This window comes from Eupeodes corollae, chromosome 2, assembly GCF_945859685.1.
Source record: "Eupeodes corollae chromosome 2, idEupCoro1.1, whole genome shotgun sequence".
In the NCBI taxonomy this organism is placed as follows: domain Eukaryota; kingdom Metazoa; phylum Arthropoda; class Insecta; order Diptera; family Syrphidae; genus Eupeodes; species Eupeodes corollae.
The window spans coordinates 57,077,129-57,096,743 of NC_079148.1; the positions used below are offsets into that span (position 1 = coordinate 57,077,129).

At 31.9% G+C, this 19,615-nt stretch overlaps 1 protein-coding gene across 1 annotated transcript in view; it reads left to right on the forward strand.

The window, feature by feature from the left end:
- Nucleotides 1-17,205, forward strand: part of LOC129944368 (midnolin homolog) — a 41,842-nt gene extending 24,637 nt beyond the window's left edge. Inside the window, exons 3-4 of the mRNA XM_056053747.1 lie at nucleotides 8,455-10,299; nucleotides 12,589-17,205. Coding sequence (XP_055909722.1) covers nucleotides 8,455-10,299; nucleotides 12,589-13,146 — 2,403 coding nt within the window. The 3' untranslated portion in view covers nucleotides 13,147-17,205. The remainder of the gene's footprint in view (nucleotides 1-8,454; nucleotides 10,300-12,588) is intronic.
- The last annotated feature ends 2,410 nt before the right edge of the window (nucleotides 17,206-19,615 follow it).

Here is a 19,615-nt window from a genome sequence, read left to right on the forward strand (position 1 = left end):
CCTTATCCCTTATATCGTCTTAACCTGCCCATACCGTCAAGACGGATAATAACAAGACCAGGATTCCTACTCTGTATTTCGTTCGAAAAGTGAACATTTTCGAAATAGAATATTTTTAACCCTATTTCTAAAGTGGAATGAAGTCTACTTCTTTCGGAATGGCAATTCCTGATTTGACCAAGCGCTAAAGGGACATTTAAAAACATTTATTTGTTTCGGACACAACATTTTATTTTTACACTGAAGAACTTGAAGTTGCTTGCTCTGCAATACCAATTTGGTGCTGATAGCATCGTACGAATTTTAAAGTTAAATTAAGTGTCAAAAATGGCTGGATCTGCAGTTAATCTTAAAGGAACAAAGAGTTCATATTTTATGGCACTTTCTGCATACCAAAAAGCTGACTTCGATAGTTCTGTACAAAAATAAAACAAATAATAGTTAAATATTCAACTTAATCTTGCTTCTTTCTTTTTCTTCTTCATTTACATTAAATCGGAAGGTTTAAAAGTATAATTTGTTTGTATTCTCAATGTTCTTATCCCTTTTTTTGGTTTCTCTTCGAACTATTTTTGTCCAATTTTAGTGAACAAAAATTCGGTGAATATGGCTTCGAAACGTCCAAAATTCAATTCCTGTGGATGCAGTGGTAATTCGACAATAACGTGGTTTTAAAAATACTTATATCAAAACACAAACGAAGATCTTTGGTTCAATTCAAACTGCTCTAAGGCCCAAACTGTGAAGCTTTAACGAAATGGATAGTCTTGGGCCTACAATTCCTGAGGCAAATGGGCCTTGTTAGCTAATAATCCGAAATTTCTTTTACACTAGCGTGAGAAATGTTGAGCTCCTCAGTTCTATGAAGGGTGTCAAACTCTCAGTTGCGGCCATCACATTTTTATCTTTGCACACCTTATGACAGCGACGAGGACATGGGGACCGTGATAATAAATGAATTGCTCTTTATTGCTCGAAAATACTCATTCACTGAGTCATATGTCAACTTTTATTCTTCAATCTATTTTTAATTATTATTTATATGTGTTGGTATTTCAATAAATTTTCTTATTAACACATATTAAATTTATTTATCCACAATCGATTTAATATTTAAATCAACCTGATTTTGTGTTTAATAAAAACTGACAGAAAAGCTTCTTAACGTCAGAACACACATTTATGTCCATTTGATTGGCTTGATGACGCGAGAAGCAGTAATTTTCTTTAATTCACAAAAACTTGATATTTTCGTCACAACAAATTTATTTATGTCTTTTTATTCAAAGAGAAGAAAAGCAATCGTGTTAAATTTATTCAAACAAAAATTGAAACAAAAGAAATTTTTGTTTATATTTTTAGAAAAACAAAACTACCAACAAAATAAAGAAAAACTTAAAAGAAATTAAGAGACACCCCCCCACTCCCAATGACATTGATTACAAAAACAACTATGAGAATATACTACATCATTGAACATCATTAATTGTTGAATTGTGACGTGGTAATTGCTATACCTGTTACCTACACCTACCTTACAATAATAATAATCGAAGTGATACATTTTAATTGGAAGCAGTTGAATCAGTTTAAAACCTTTTTAAAAACAATATAAATTATTTATTAATGAATATTCTGACGTTTTTAAAATATGTTTTTTCTTTCTTTTGTTTGTTTGTCGAAATGCCAATATTATTATTTGTGCGAGACCTTTTCAATCTTTATATACATTTCTAGAGATAATAGTTTGTTTTTATGATTTTATTAAGGTTTTTGAGTCAACACAACAGGTTGAGCGAGTGATTAGATAAATACAAAAAAAAGTGCGCAAAAGCAACCAAGCAGAAAGAGCTACTTTGAGGAAATAAAAATTCCCATACGATATTTCATATCGATACAAATTATTTAGAAATATAATAATAATACATTTCAGACATTTATATAAAAAAAAGAATAGGGCTTCTTGCGTCTCTGTAATGAAGTGGTACATACGGAGACTTTTGGTGATGAGTCTTGTCATGTAGGTCACTGCGTGTTTTAAAGGACCGAGGATGTGATGTTTCAAGCGTAAAATGTTTGCATAAATGAAACAAATAAGTGGACTACTATCTAAAGATCAATTGTGCCCCCTTCTAGAACTGGGTATGGCTTTCAATTTCACAGTTTTCCCCTACGTTAATCTTAGATAGATAGATAGATATTTTATTGGCAAAGAAAAAGTTACATTGTTTACAATATTTTTAAGTCATTGCACAGCACAGAGATATGATATCAATTTGTATCTTACTACTGAAAATAATAATTATGTTTTAAACAGCATGTCTATGTCTTAATATTTATAAGTTTGAAGGAAAACATTGCAAAGAAAAAACCTTCATTCGAATTTTGTTTATAATTATATCACAGATATGTAATGCTTAAATTTAATAGGAACTAATTTCCGAATAAATATATAAATAAATAAATAAATAAATAAATAGGCAAACAAATAAGTTAATAAATACACGAATGAATTAATTAATGAGTAAATAAGTAAATAAATAAATAAATAAATAAATAACTAAGCAACGAAGCAGAAAGAGCTACTTGAGGAAATAAAAATCCCCATACGATATTTCATATCGATACAAATTATTTAGAAATATAATAATAATAATCATTTCAGACATTTATATAAAAAAAATAGGGCTTGCGTATCTGTAATAAAGTGGTACATACGGATACTTTTGGTGATGAGTCTTGTCATGTAGGTCACTGGGTGTTTTAAAGGACCGAGGATGTGAAGTTTCAAGCGTAAAATGTTTAAATAAATGCAACAAATAAGATATAAGTAAGTGGACTACGATCTAAAGATCAATTATGTCCCCTTTTAAAACTGGGCATGGCTTTCAATTTCACAGTTTTCCCCTACGTTAATCTTTTTTTTTAGAAATATGCGTTTCCGTCGTACCATAATTGAAAGGATATTGCTTTTTTCTACTTACAACTAGTAGTGTCCCAAGCGTTGCCTCCTTTGATTCATGAGTTCTTCACATTTCAATCACAGATCAGGTGTTTTCTCAGGGAATTTCACTATTGACAACTGCCTTGGTTGTGAAGCCAAGAATTTTTTTCTATTATTTCAATATTATTTTATTAAATATAGTATCTAGTTGTATAATTTTCGCCAAAAGTTTTTGTAACCCTGAACACATGCTCGTGCATTTGTTTCTTTACCTAATAAAAATGCAAATCAACCAAAAGAAATCATTAGTAAATCTCTTTAAAAAAAAAAATGACTATAATATTTTGAAGCTTTCTAACAATTTAAAACCATCTAATTTATGTTTATATACAGTTTGAAAGAGAAAGTCAATAATTTTTTGTAATAAAAAAGGAAGAAATTGTGTGCTTTTATCAATAACTCGATTTATTTACATTCTGTTCAATAATAATAGTTAATATACAAATATTGATAAGTCGTCTACGTACCAGCTAATATCAATTAAAATTAGCAAGTTTGCTAGATTGTATATATTATTTTGTCATCAGGTGCCATTTGTAATAACTAATTCAAATCAAACAAAGCTTAAAACAAAACATTTTATTATCAGTTGTATAAATAAAAGATAAATAATAGTAGAAAAATATAGACCTTTTGCTTTTACAAACTAACAATTTCTATCGAAGAAACGGACCACGTCAACGGAAATGGTAGTATAAGTCCTATAGATAAATACATACATGTACTCACAATTCTTATAATCTTTGAGTTCTCATTGATTGCGCGTGTAAAAATTAATTAAAGGTGTTCATTTGATAAGAAATATTCAAAAAAAAAAAGTATAAATAAAGCGATAAGATAATAGAGAACATGAAAGAGTCGTACATAATTGCTTTTGTTTCACTTGGGTGTTTCTAGTATAAACAATTAATTTAAATAAAATCAACTATCTAAAAATATGCCATTTGAGTTTATTAATTATTTGGAAATTTATTAGTCTAAGCGCTGATTGTTGAATCATTTCCCTCGCTTTAAAAATTTAAAATCACTTAATTGATTAATCTCCTCTATCAAATTCTGGTCGAAATTTTTTCATTACTGTTGAATTGATGGAGTTCCAGGTTAAAATTGGTGTCAAGGAAAAGATCATTTTGTTGCAAAAATTTAAATAATAAATATTAAAATGTCTTTAATGTATAATGTCCCTGAAATTAGCATCAGCTTCATGCTCTCTTTCTAGAGAGTTTTCCATAACACTTCGGATAAGATCTGGTTATAGCACATGTTTTTCAGCACTAATTTTCTTTTTTACTTTTTGTACTTACTTTAGTCTTCAAATATTAATTACTTACTTACTTAAGGTGACGCTACAGTCCGGGGCGGACCTGGGCCCTAACCAACATGCGTCTCCAGCCAGCTCAGTCCCTAGCTAGCTGTCTCCAGTTTCGCACGCCAAGTTCTTTTCCGACCTTGAAAGAGCAGCGTGCATTCTCCATCGTCATTCTGTCATTCAGTTCGTCGTTATAGCTTCTCCTCCATTCTCCATCTATGCGTACGGGACCAAAAATCACCCGAAAAATTTTTCTTTCGAAGCATCCTAAGACGCTCTCATCTTTCTTTGACAGGCCTCAGCGCCATAAATGAGAACCGGGATGATGAGTGTCTTATAGATGGTGATTTTAGATGCTCGAGAGAGGACTTTACTTCTCAATTGCCTTCTAAGTCCAAAGAAGCAGTGATTTGCAAGAGTTATTCTTCGTTTGATTTCTGCCCTGGTGTCGTTGTCTGTATTAATAGCGGTGCCTAAGTAGACAAAGTCCTTAACTACCTCAAAGTTATAGCTGTCCATAGTGACGTTTTGTCCAAGACTTCGTTGTTTAGTGTCCTTTTTTGATGACAGCATATACTTGGTCTTGCCCTCATTGACCACTAAACCCATCTTCTTCGCTTCCGTCGCAATGCTCAAAAACGCTCCACTGACATCACGCTTTGATCTTCCAATTATGTCAATATCATCTGCGTATCCGAGTAATTGGATGGACCTTTGGAAGATTGTGCCTCTAGTGTTGACGGTTGAGTTTTGCACAATTCTTTCCAGAACGATGTTGAAGTAGTCGCATGACAGTGCGTCGCCTTGTCTAAAACCTTTTGACATCAAATGCATCGGTAAGATCTTTTCCGTCCTTGAAAGAGCAGCGTGCATTATCCATCGTCATTCTGAACAAACGGATAAGTTTGACAGGAATTTCAAAACTAGACATTGCTCTGTAGAGCTCTTCCCTATAGATGCTGTCATACGCGGCTTTAAAATTCGATAAAGAGATGGTGGGTATCGATTTGAAGCTCCTGGGTTTTTTCCAAGATCTGCCGTAGTGTGAATATTTGGTCGATAGTGGACTTTCCTGGTCTGAAGCCACACTGATAAGGACCAATCAGGTTGTTGACGAAATGCTTCAGACGTTCACATAATACGGCAGAGAGGATCTTATACGCAATGTTAAGGAGACTTATGCCTCTGTAGTTGGCGCAGTTTAGAGGGTCTCTTTTCTTATGTATCGGGCACACTATGCTGAGATTCCACTCATCGGGCATGCTTTCTTCCGACCATATTTTGCACATGAGTTGGTGCATGCTCCGTACCAAGTCATCGCCTGCTGCTTTGAATAGTTCGGCAGCAATGCCCTCTTCAAATATTCCTGCTTAAAAAAGTCTGATGCAGTCAAATCCGGAGATCGTGGAAGTCAGTTATATTATAATTTTTGGAAATTATGCGATCGCAGAAAACTTCAAAGTAATTGCGCCGATGGATCAAAATTAGGTACTCAGTATCCCAAATGCGGCAATTTTATTTATTTTAATCTTTAATTTTTTTCTTCAATTTGATTTTGTGTGGAATAAGCTGCAATTAGATTCTTAGAACTCAGAAAAAACACCGAGTTGATCAGATCACTTAGTATCGGGGTTTCCCATTCTCCACAACAATTGCTTTCCACATGCTTTTCAAGTCGAGGTCTCCTAGCTACATTTTCTTGTTGACGAAATTATATCAACAGTGCTGTCAAAATACGAACGACAAAAACAGTGTTTCATATTCGCTAAACATTTAATTTTCTTTTTTTACGAACTTTTTCATAATCATACCCAAAAAAAGATCAGATTATGCCAAGAAATACATACAGGGTATCCATTCCATATTCGAACCCCTTGAATAAAAAGTTTGAATGTTTTCCTCATCCAAAATGACTTCAAATATAAAAGTAATAACAAAGGGCAAGTTAAGTAAGTTCATGGGTGATATATTTTATAAAATTTCTAGTTGGTACAATTCATTTTTCTCGAAAAACTCAAAAGAAAGAAAAAAACTACAGTAATATTGTGTCAATTTCATAATCGTACCCTGTTTTAATCAGTTAAAAAAAATTTGCTTTACTATTTTGTGGCATAATCTTTGGAAGTAATTACAGCTTACAATCCTCTTGGCATTGACCTTACCAATTTTTTTCGTTGTTTCCGAGGTTATTTGTGACCATTCATAGAGAATTTTCTCAAGTCGTTTTTGTTCTTAATGGTACATTTGCAGATTACATCTCTATCGGATTAATGTCTGGTGATTGTGGGGGGGGTTTCCAAAACCTCTCTGCAATTAATAATCCTAATAAAAAGTAAAGTTGTTTTCTAGACCCATTTGTGCAGTACTATCAAATCGAATTCGTCTTCAGAACATCGATGTAGATCTTGTGATCCATAATTGCTTCAATTATGTGCAGTTTCCTAACACCAGCTGCTGAAAAACAACCCACCACCATGTTTAAAGGTGTGTTTTGTGGAAGGTATTCAGTATTCGGCTTACGCCAAACCATTTGTCTGCCATCCGCGCCAAGAGTACTGAACTTTGACTCAATCAGACTCATCCTGGAAGTTCCTTAGAGATTTCACTTGCTTTTCTTTCCATTTTCGATAAATTCTGAGACAAATTAGACGCTTTTAAAAATTCTAAATTACTTTAGAATACTTTTAATAATAGCACATGAATTAACAAAATGCATTTGATTGAAAATGCAAGGGAAATAAAAGCTGCTTGGCAACTTGGAACTAAGCGTACGAATATGAAATTGATCTATTAGGAAATTATTTTAACCAACTAAGAAAATTTGATAAAATACATCAACCATAAATACATTGCATGTGGTATTAATGTCCTACTCTAAGCCATTTAGGATCAGGAGAACATTCAAAGTTTTAATAGAAGGGATACGAATATGAAATTGATACACAGTATGTATGTATGTTTAATTTTATGCGCACATATATCGCTACTTAGTTAACGCATTTTACAAAATTGTTCACAAACAAAATTTAGATGAGTTTATTAATTTTAAAACAAACAACAAAAACGAAACCCATAAATGATTGATTTAAAGTTCTATAAACTAATGGTCAATCTCAAAAAAAATTAATCTTTTTTGTTAAGTGAGAAAACAATGAAATATACATACATAAAGTACTTAATTCATAATCAACAGTTTTTAATACCCTTTCATTCATTCTATTTTGCATTGAAAAAAAAACAACAAAACTAAAATGTATTCTCAAAAATAAACACAAACTTTTATCCACCAATTAGAAAATTTTATTCAACTTAAAGAGACGTTCACAAAGAACATCCCACACATTCAAGTCTTCTCAGTCAGAAAACGATGAGTTTGATAAAATAGCATATGTTCATAGGTACTCATTGCATGTATGTATATTAAAACTTATACTTTCTATATTAGTAAATAATCCGGATTAGGGAAAAGTCAAGACAAAAATACATTTTGAAATCACATGGATCGCCAAATGGAGCCAAAAATAAAATTGTTCGTTTGCATATAAAAGAGACCGAATAATTATTGAAATAAATCAAACAAAAACAAAAGAAATAAACAAAAACAAAGACAAGAAAATGAAAAAAAGAAGAAAACAAAACTGAGAACCCGCACTAGCAAAGCGAAAGTGAAAGTGTGACAACACTGGCTTGCTCTGTGCCTGGCTAGCTAGCTCATAGCTGGCGTGCTGGTAACGCATGTGTTTAATTTTCGTCTAGCAACAGCTCAATTTATCGATTCGTTTCGTCCGCCTTTGCTGATTTAGTTAATTTTTTTATGAATAAACTACGAAAGTATATTACGTGCGTAACTATAAGTGATGCATTCAAATTTATGAAGTGGGTTAAATAAAAAGAAGAAAAACACGTCTTCCATTCTCCCTTTTGACAAAAAAGAAACTATAAACGACGTAAAAACCCTAAATTAGTAATTATTGTTAGGGCTTCTTTGGTTTGGATGCAGTTCTGCAAAAGACTTGTATAGTTTGACCTAAATATTATTTCTTAATCATTGAATCCCACATGCAAACCATATAATCAAAATTTATATTCATTGCAAATGTAATAAAAATGATTAACAAAAGATTTTTTCTTCCAATTGCAGGCACAACGTCCGGAAAATACAGTAATGCAAGCACTCGAATCACTCAATGATTCACAAGTTAATGATTTTCTAAGTGGCAAAACGCCTCTGAACCTAAGTATGCGCCTCGGCGATCACATGATGTTAATACAATTACAATTGAGCACGGTTAACCCAGCAAGTCCCTCATCTAGCGGCAGTAGCCGCTCAAGATCCAGTCAACGAAGTAGTCGTTCTTCATCTAACCAGACACAAAATTCATTAAACACCAATAGTAGCAATAGCAACAGCGTAAGCAGTCACACCCACCATCATCAACACCAGCATCAGCATCACCATTCGTCTGTGGCTAGAAAATTAAATGTTGATGCTGCTCCAGGACCACTTACTACTGCAAACGGAACTAATATAACTGCAGATAGTTCAGTAGTTGCTACTACAGCACCAACTTCAGTCGAACCCACAACAACACCAACAACAAATGCAACTCGAATTTCAACAACGTCATCGAGTATGCATCACCAGGGCAGCCCTTCAACCTCAACACAAATTCGAACCCCTGGTGGGAGAGACCTGAGTTCATTTCTAACAAAAAGAGATTTTGAGAGTCTACAAAATATTGTTAAAAGTATATCGATGGGTCACCATCCTGCGCACGCTTCAACTTCGTCGTCTGCTAATGGTTCGTCTACTTCGATGGAAGTGGTGAAAGGTGTAAGCGTCGTCGGAGAAACCAAACCAGCTAAATGTTGTGTTTCTACCCCAGCGACATCAACTTCCTACGCACTTATGGAACAATCCCCAATAAAATCTCTGTCTAATTTGGTTTCGAGTCCCATAAAAACAACCTCAATTAAGAACATTCCTATAAGTAGCCATCCTAAGTACACTTCTGAGTTGCTAAATGGGTCCACATCTTCGTCGGCGTCCAGTAAAACAGTTACCAGCAACGCAGATCCGATATCAGCAAAGCTAACATCTTGCTTGTGCACTCGTTTGAACACCAGCAGCAAGAATTGCGAAGTCAACCCTTGTCAGTCACGCAGCAGCGAAACTCCGTCAGCTGATTTCTCCACCGACCGCACCTTGGCCACCAGTACACCAAACCATAAATCGAATACTAACACCGGCAATCAGTCGTCGTTATCGCCGTCAAGTTCTCAATCGGTCCTTTCGACGGCATTACTGCACAAAACAGCGAATAATCCTATTGGCCGCAAACATCGGCATCATCATCACCACCATCACCACCACCATCATCATCATTACCACCAACACAATAGTAGTAGCAGTAGTAGCGGAAGCGCAAATCTGCGCAAGAGCTTGACAGCTGAAGATAATAGCATCTCTTTATCAGCAGATAAAGTCAATTCGGTTGTGGAATCTAATGATAGTGCATTGTCTCTTTCTACAAACTCTTCGACTCTATCAAATTCGCATGATACCAGTAATGCTAGCGATACATCAACAACTGCTCCGCCACCGTCTGTGGAATTGGATGATTCTGGTATCACAGTTACCGATACTCGCACACTTGCTGAAGCATCTAGAAATCTAACACAAACACTTCGTAAACTGTCCAAGGAAGTTTTTACAAATAAAATTGATCTAACTAGTGAAGAAATAGCTCGGAAAAGCAGCTCAGGGGCAGTTATTGAATCAATGAAAAACCACGGCAAGGGTATTTATTCGGGAACATTTTCGGGCACTTTGAATCCTGCACTACAAGACAGATACGGACGTCCAAAGCGGGACATATCTACTGTCATTCATATTTTAAATGACCTGCTTAGTGCAACGCCGCAATATAGTAGAGGAGCTAGAATAAGCTTTGAAGCACCATCGACATCTTCGAAAAGCAAGCAGGTAAGCTAGTGTTACATTTATTGTTTTATAAGTATTAAAAAATAAATTTACGTTTCTAGTTTTTCTTGATCTGAAAAAATAATACTTTATTGTAATAAAATATTGAGATCCTTTTTCATTACGTTTCGTTAGGATTCAATTATTTTTAAAGCTGAAAAATGTGTATCCATTCGCAAAGACTTTTTAAGTCTTGTTAGCATTTATGTGCAGGTCGGTGGTACATTTATGCTTTACAATCTCTCCTACTACTTGTCGGTGCAGGTAAAATGAAAAACTCTCAGAAAAATATCCCTCTAAAAGTACCCTATAGTGTTCTTATTCGCATCTGACAGGATGGGAATGATAAGTGTCTTTTAAAGGCACAAAATTGCTTGGAAAAAGGGCGTTCATACCTAATTTTCTTTTTGTTCAAAAGAAGAACTAGTTAGTTTGGAAGCGCTAAAATTTATAATGAAGTCTAGGAATACGAAAAACTTAACTATATGTCAGTTGCAGCTGTTTATAAGAAAGTTTTACCATGGAAACATGTCCTGGGTATTTTATATTATCATTACATTGCAATAATTGACCCTTGGACTTATATTTTCTTATTATGCTATGCATATGCGAAAATGACGCTGGTTTCTTCGAAAAAGATGTCAAAGGACAGCAGAAACTGAATAGATTAGATAAGATTGGTTTTTATTTTGATAACGTTGATTAACATTTTTTTTATTGCCGTCAGCTCAATAATATATTTAAAAACTTTCATTTATAATTCTACTTCTATAGAGAAGAGCTAGCCTGTAGAATTGTATAATTTTTTAACTGGACATATTCCAACAAAGTGTAAAACATCATTCCTTTAAATTGCACAATGACCATATAATTGGTAAGTCATCTCTATTAGGTATAAGATTCAACTGCATAACTTCACCTCTCAATTTAACCATCATTGAAATTTCGTCAATGCTATTATCATCCCTAAAATAATTCCTCTCTTCCAAGTTGTGATTTAGATGACAGTAGAGCTGTCTGTATATATGTAGATCCCGTGGCGTCAGTCATGTATTTCTCTCGTTGTTTTATGTCCACTGCAGAAATGAGCTGGTATAAAGATTCTTTTAAATCATCCTGATTATTACATAAAAGGTTAAGTTCCATTCCACATTCTCTTGCAAAATTTATCCAATCATCACACCAACTTGTTTTGGATCGTATTACTTGAAGCGCTGCTATCTTCGGAAGCCTATTATTGCTCATCTTCATAACTCTCAAGATGTAATCGACTTGCATTTTTCGGGTTCTAATGAACATAGGTGATAATCCTGATTCCAAAATAATAACTTAGCATGACAGACTTAGATACCGCTTCAAATATCTTAAACTTCAAATTCACTTTAAGGCTCAAATGGGCAAACAGATCTTTGCCTCTTAAGCTTTAAAGTCCATACATTTAGAATTGGCAATAAATTAATGAATAGAGATCGGGCTCAAAAAACTGTTTACAATAACCAATGCAGTGCAATATATTCTTCTAATACTGGACATAGCCTGCTTGTTGCAAAACTAAATACAAATTTCGATATAAAATCATGATTTTGCATCGATCAAATCGATTAGGTTAAGATAAATCAATTTCAAACACATTATCCCAAAGAGTTGCACTCATAAACTTGAGTATATGTATTTAGATTATTTGGAGTTGTGTTATGAGGAGTATAATACACTCTTTTGTCTTTTAGTTTCCAGAAGTTTGCGTCTTTGATGAACGAGTGGTTCATATTGTTTAGACCTCGAACTTTAGGAAAATCATCCTAGATTTGTTATCTTTAAGCCATCTTATCTGGGAAGGAAGATGCGTTTGAACGTTCACTTTACATGTTTCTTCTTTAAGCTTCTTATAGCTCAGATCTGCTTCACAGTATTTCATTATTTTGCTATGATTACCATGTTTTTATCCGAAACGATTCCTTAAAGAACTAAGAAATAGTTTAAATCCTTGTTCGCTTTTTTGCAAAGTTCAAGTATCCATTACTACTACTATTAAAGTACCTTAGGTCGATTAAAACACTCACTTATTTTCAAGAGAAGATGATTCCATTAAGTTTTTAAAACAAATTAAAAACATAACTATTAATATTTTATATCCTCACAAAGCAAGCATCAAAAGACACAAAGACTCTGAGAAAGAATGCAAAACAATAATCTCTAATATAGAAGCTTCTATTATACAAATTATAAATTCGTTTAAATTCTCCATTTCCACTTCATAAAATGAATATTAAATTTTGTTTTCTTTATTTCCAGTCTTCATCAAGCAAACCACAAACTACAGCGACATCCTCCGAATCGTCCTGTGCAAAATGTTCTGGCAGCAATACCTGTGTTTATGGAGAGTGCTCCGGTCACTACTCCTTAAAGTCTCGTTCAACTACTAGCTCCTGCTCCAACACCGAAAAGGGTTCAACCATGTGCGAATGCACTGATCTCTCCCCGCCAACCAGCAGTGGAACTCGATGTACCGGACACGATTGTTCGGAAGGTGACGAACGTAATATGTGCAAGTGTCGCTCGCTTAACCAAGGCGGACGCCCACGTGGCCAAATGTGCATAAAGTGTGCAACAGAAATGGTTAACAACAAGACTAAATACAAGTTGGATCAGTTACGCCTAGTCATGCAGCAGCGCAAGCAGAAGCGAGAGGCTCGAAAGCTCAAAGGAGCACCATATGGAGCTCGTGTAGTAACAACTGGTCCCGCAGCACCAGGCACCTCATCCAACACAGCAAGCACAATAGCTCCGCTTGCATCACCCAGTGAAGTACCGCCAGCCCATATAGTTGAGGAGGTCGACACGGCCGCTTGATCCTAGACAAGCGAATCAATTAAAGTAGTTTAAGACAAATTATTTCAGTTTTTGTACAAATCTGGGGAAAAACGGAAACAAAAGAGGGAACGGAAAAGGGTTATCCAAAAAAATGGAAAAATTACTTTGACGTGAAAAAAAAACAATTAATATAAGTAACTAATAATAATTATTGTTGATTTCCATTTACACGCGTGTACACACAAATATATGTTAATGGTTTAATTTTCCTATTTTTTTGTAGCAAAAATAACAATTTACATATAAAATACCTATAATATGAAAATGATAATATTTCCAGAGCCTAGTTGTGAACTTTTTGTCTATCCTTGCATTTAAAACATAAATATCCATTTTTTTTCTTTTTATTATTAATATTAAAATTTTAATTAGTTGTTGTATCAATTTTGGACTATAAAAGCGTTTATTCGTCATGTCTATTGTTTGTTTAAGTGCACTTTTATTTTATATGTCTGTGTTCAAAATATAAGTTGTTTAAAAATATATATTTTATTGATAAAAAAAATAAATATTTTCCTTGTTTTATAATTTATAATTATTAATCTATTGTTTTATTTCTTGAGTTTTATAATGAAAATAAAAAAAATATACATACATACATTTTCTTTGACCTCAGAATAAAATTGAGTTGAAATTATTTTACCTACTAGTTGTTTAATATTTTTTAATTAATTTTTTTTTTATATATATTTGAATATTATTCTCTGAATTTTTGTTAATGAGATTTAAATATAGTTTGAGAGTAAAACAACAACCACCAGCAACATCAACACCACCACATTCTTATTTAGGTTATACATATAAACATTTATTATACATATAATTAATTACAAGTTCTACTTTTATTTTTCTTTAATTTGTTATTCAATAACAGAATTATACATACATAAATAAATATACAGACATTTATTGTTTAAAATTTGTAGTTTAATAAATATTTTTGACTAATGAAAGTCTTGAATTTGGTTTAAAAAAATAAAAAAAAAAACAATAAAACATTATTGAACTATACAATAAATATAATATTGTATTTAATTTTGTAATTTTATTTGATACATATATAGATACATAAATATTTTTTCTTGTTTAATTAATGATTGTAAAAGAAAGAACAATTTAAATCAATACAATTTATGTTCGTTTTTAGCTAATAATTTTTTTTAGTTTTAGTTGGTATACGAAAATATACACGAAGCAATTCAATTTAAACCTAATATATGTACCTTTGTTTTTATTTATTTGTTTATTATTTTTTTATTTTGTTTGATTTTTCTTTTTTGTTTAGTTTTGATATTAAGCAAACAAAGATTTGGGTTTGTTCAAAGAGCATAGCTTTTTAGATGGACATTTTTACAATTGGTTTTTTGTTTGACAAATGTGTTAATTATTTAGTTGGCAACTGCTGAATAAACTGGTCAAATGTTGGACTTTTATTTTACGTTGCTTTTAAATCAATCACTGGGCTTATATGTCCAAACAATTTTGACTGAGGATTATCAATGCGATATGGGTCAATTCAATGAAAATATGTCAAGAGACTGCATAATTGTAAAAACAATTACTACTTAGCTTAACTTATTTTATTAGCATAGTTCAAATTTTATTGTAGAAATATTAATATTTTATGGCAAATTTCTAAACGCTCTGTTCAATTATCTTAAATTCAGACCTATCACGAATTCCATCGTAATGGGAAACTTTTTCAGGATTCGTAAATGGAGTCTTTCGACTTACGTTTATTTAATTTGCGTGATACTATTTATTAAAATACTTTTCTTTTTTCGAAATAAAATTTCTTTGATTTACATTCCAAGGAGAATCTAATTATTAGAATTTACTTCATATTAGTTTCTAAGAATGTCAGAGCAAACAATTTTGTCTTGGGTAAAGCAGGACCCATATTTTATAAAACCAAACGAAAAGGATCGTTAATTTTCTAACAAGCAAAGAAATAATTATGATAACATGAGATTCTGTAACGTGTACAATCGAATTTGTTAATGTTTCGGATTGAAACAAAAAGTTTCTTGGTTTTTTCCTCACAAAAAGTAGCCACGAAAAAAATATTTGCAATTGCAAGTTCAACAAAATCGGATTATAAATCAATTTTAAAATTTATTTTATACAGTCCAATTTTTATTGGCGGGTTCAGTGAAACCATTTGTCCAGTTAATTCTGAAATTCTTAATTAGACTTTAACTTAATCATGCACTGATAAACTGGAATATCGTGAGAGTTTCAAATTAAGTTTGAGATGTAGGGCTTAAAAAATGTATAGTATCAACAATTTATAAATATATACATATATAATTAGCCTTTAAGGTTTAAAAGCTACATTTTATTTAAGAAGCTTGGATACTAGCGAATGTGAACTGTTTCGATAATTATTAATGCTGGTTAAAGCTTGAGAGTAAAAGTTTGGAAAAGATCAAACGGATATAGTAGTCGATTTGAGAACTTAACTGCTGCCGTAGACGGTTCAATATTATTAAGAAATGACACTAAGGTTAACTGCTAACATAATTAAGAAACCTGTAAATATGTACTTTTAAACGTCCCTATAATTCCAAATATGCAAATTCATAGGCACACCTTTGCTTAGAATCAAAGCCTCTAACCTTTCTACTTTCAACTAATCATTCTTGAAAAATTGTTCAAAAACACGCTTAAAACCGCTCAGTGGGACATGAGTTTAATACCTGCACTAGCTTAGACTAAATTTATATTTAACTTTTGTTTTTCTTTCCTAAATTACTCCACTAGAAACACTTAAGCCACTGCCACTCGCATTTTAGTCTTTCGTTCAAGTACTATGAAAATATCCAAGAATGCATTGTTGGATTTCAGGGATCAGAAAACAAGACTTGTAGTTTAGTAGCTGTGAGGCTTTGTATTTACCTAAAAATGAAGCTCTAAATCAAGGAATTTAATGGAACAATAAAAGTGATTTTTTTTTAGAATTGAATATTAATATAACGTCAAGTCCTTGGTCAAGTATTTTGTTATGTTGAGCATGGCATAATTTTACTTTATTTATATATTATTTTTTATCGAAAATGTTAGCACCTATAGACTCTGGAAGCAATCACATAATATTTAAATTTCCTTTTGTGCCAATATACCTACAAAAAAATTGTTAATGTTTAATATGTTAAAAAAAAAACGCAATTTCGGAACGTGCAATGAAATATTCAATATTTTGTGTTTGATTAATTATTTTTTTTTTGAAATTCGTACCGCATAAGCAACATTTATAATTACGTACATAAATATTTTCAATTTAAATACATACAAAACAAAATAAAAACTTTATTATAGATGTAAAATAAAAATAGTTTATAAGAATTTTAAATATACACACAATAAACAAAAAAGAAGTTATATATAGATACTAAAAAGCAGCAACAGTTTAAAAACACAAACAAAAACAAAAAACGACTTGTGTAGATATATTTTATTTTCTATTTTTTATTATAAAACAAAAAAAAAATAATATTTAAATAAATTAGTGAAATATTTAAATAATAAAAAAACGTATGTACATGTTGTACAATACATTTTTAGAGTAAGACATCAATGCATGGTTTTATGGTAGTTCTACTTTCGTCGAAATTTAAGGTAATAAAAATGATAATGCCTTAAAAAAAATTGTATGAAGGCATTTTTTGGAAACCAAAAGAAAATCAATTTTTAAAAATTAAGAAACACAAAAACAAACAAAATAAATTAATAAAATGGTTCAAAACTAAGGAAAAAATAACGTCTATGGATTGGATATGTTCAAGGTGTTTATTCTTATACATAGCATTTTTTGATATGTTTTAAATAAGAAAAAATATACATACCTCTTATCGAATTAAAATAGAGAAATATTAAAATAATTATTATGATGTGGTATAATTATAACAATACATAATGTATAGTAGTATACATATTTACTTATGTAAGTGTAAGAATTCTTAATAAATTAATTTTCTTATTTATTAAAAACAAAACAAAAAACAATTATTACACATGCGTTTCAATGATTTAAACAAAATACAATATTTCATGACTGCTGTTCTATTTAAAACAAAAATTATAAATTACTATCGTAACAAGAATTATAAACAAATATATGTATGTATCTATGAATGGATTTAAGAAAATAAAATCACAATTATTACTATACTTATATTGATTAAACAAAAAATGAAATAGTAGAAGTTTGAATAGTTATTATTATGCTTAAACAATACTTGATAACTAATTACAAAAATTACTGATACCTACTATTATTTGATAAGTTTTCTGGTCAATAAAAATAAAATATAAGGTATTGTGAAAATTAAATGTTTTCTTCGCAACTTTGTTTAGGACTTTTTTTGTTCACATTTAGAAAAACAATGAAGAGGTATTAACATATTATTTTACTACACTTGCTAGAAGGAATCTCACCTTTATGACTAATTGTTGGATAACAATGTGGCAAGCTGTGGCAGCTATTTCAGACCAAATTAAAAAATTACCACTCAATCCAAACTGCAACACTAAACATCCATCCAATTTTGTTGAGGTGTGTGAGGAATCTTGAGTCTTCTTGTGATGATTTGATCTAAAAGGATATTTTTGGAAATTTGAATTGTAGTACTTTCCAACGCCAACGTTCCGTTTATTTTGACACCATTTTTCCTTTCCACATGATTTTGATAGAGCTCGAAAGTCTCAAAAACACCACTCTATTGTTTATAAGAAAATAAACTTCAGCCTGTCTCGTACTTTCGTCAATAAAGGCAACAAAACATTTTGCTCCTTAAAGTGACGAAATGGACCCGCCACATCAAAGCTAATTAACTACCTTTTGTTTTTATTTCTTGACACGACTCTCGATACTTAGGAATCAACAACACTACCATTTAGACTTTTAAACAGACATCACATTTTAATAAATCTTCACGGTTCTTAGTATTATTGGCCTAGGTCTACATCGATTTGAAAGATCTTAACTGTTCAAATGACCTAACCTTTCATGCCACTTTATCAGTTCGGAAAAATCAAGCTTGAAAAAAATGTCTGCATACCAAGAACGTTCTCGAACAATGTAGAGATAAGATCTTATATCTGCGATCGTGTTTACGGTATCATTTTAAGCTTGAACAATGGAATAATCTTTCCCAAATTGGACTTTGTGTCTTTTGTTTGTTAGCTTGCTACTGAAATCAGATTTGTCCGCAATTGTGGTGCAAACAACGTATCCCTGAATGTCATTGTACCAAAATCTGTATCATTTGCAACCGTTAAATGTACAACACCTCTAGCTGTGACTTGCAAGATTCAGTAATCTAATGATTTGAAGACTACCTTATCACCACACTAATGAGACGAACGACCACTGTCCAAAATCCAAGCCCTTGTCGGTTGAGGCTTTGTAAATACCGTGAAACCTTCATCTAGAACTTAACTGAATAATTTGTCGTTATTATCATAGAGGAAATATATTATATGTATTGATAATATATTTCCTCTATGGTTATTATGCTCAAACTGTTTGGTTTACTTTTTCGAAAATTCCGGCTTTCTGGAAGGACAAACATTTGGCTTGTGTCCTAAAATACCACACTAAAGGCATTTTTCCTTTTTATCACAAGTCTTCTGATTTTTGGCAGCCATGATAAAATATCCAGTTGTCTTCAATGATTTTAACTTTAAGCACTTCAGCAATAGGTAAGTCATCAAGAGATTTTATTGCTCATCGAAAGCTCTCATATGAAAATGGAAGATTATAAATCACATAATGGACAACAGATCATAAATTATTTATTTATGAATTAATGTTGAAAACTGATAACAAGAACTTTAAAAAAAATGTTTAGCTAGTGTTAAGTAAAGTTAAGTTATGTCAAGTTATAGTTTGTATTAAGCTGAATGAATAAATAAACAAAGCTTCTGATGGACAATTCAATCAGGTCAGCTCTGGCCTTCCGATTCTGTTCACTTACAATCACATCATCACCTTCTGTAAGAAAAAAATTGCGAAAATCCCATAAATCATTGTTAATAAGAAGTGCCTCCACTTGCATACTACATTTATCATAATTCTCCTTAAAAAGCAGGGGCCCTACTATGTAACTCGATTCTACAATGAAATTGCTCGAATTCGCAAAATCGCAACCCTGTAACTTGATAGCAAATTCTAATAAACGAAAATCGAACAGCTCTAGTGATGCCAATTATTTTTTTTTATTCGGAAATTCGGTACTACTTAATTCTAATTTCAATGTCAAAGTTATCCGAATTCGTAAATAATAATTCTAATGTGTTTGCGAGTGGTCGAAAGTTTTCTTTCGAAATGTAAGTAAATGGAAATTATATATTGTTAATATTATGTATATACATATGTTTCCTGCTCAGGAATACATGAAAAACCTCAAACACGAACGCCGCACAGTTTGAAATTCTCGTCCTCTAT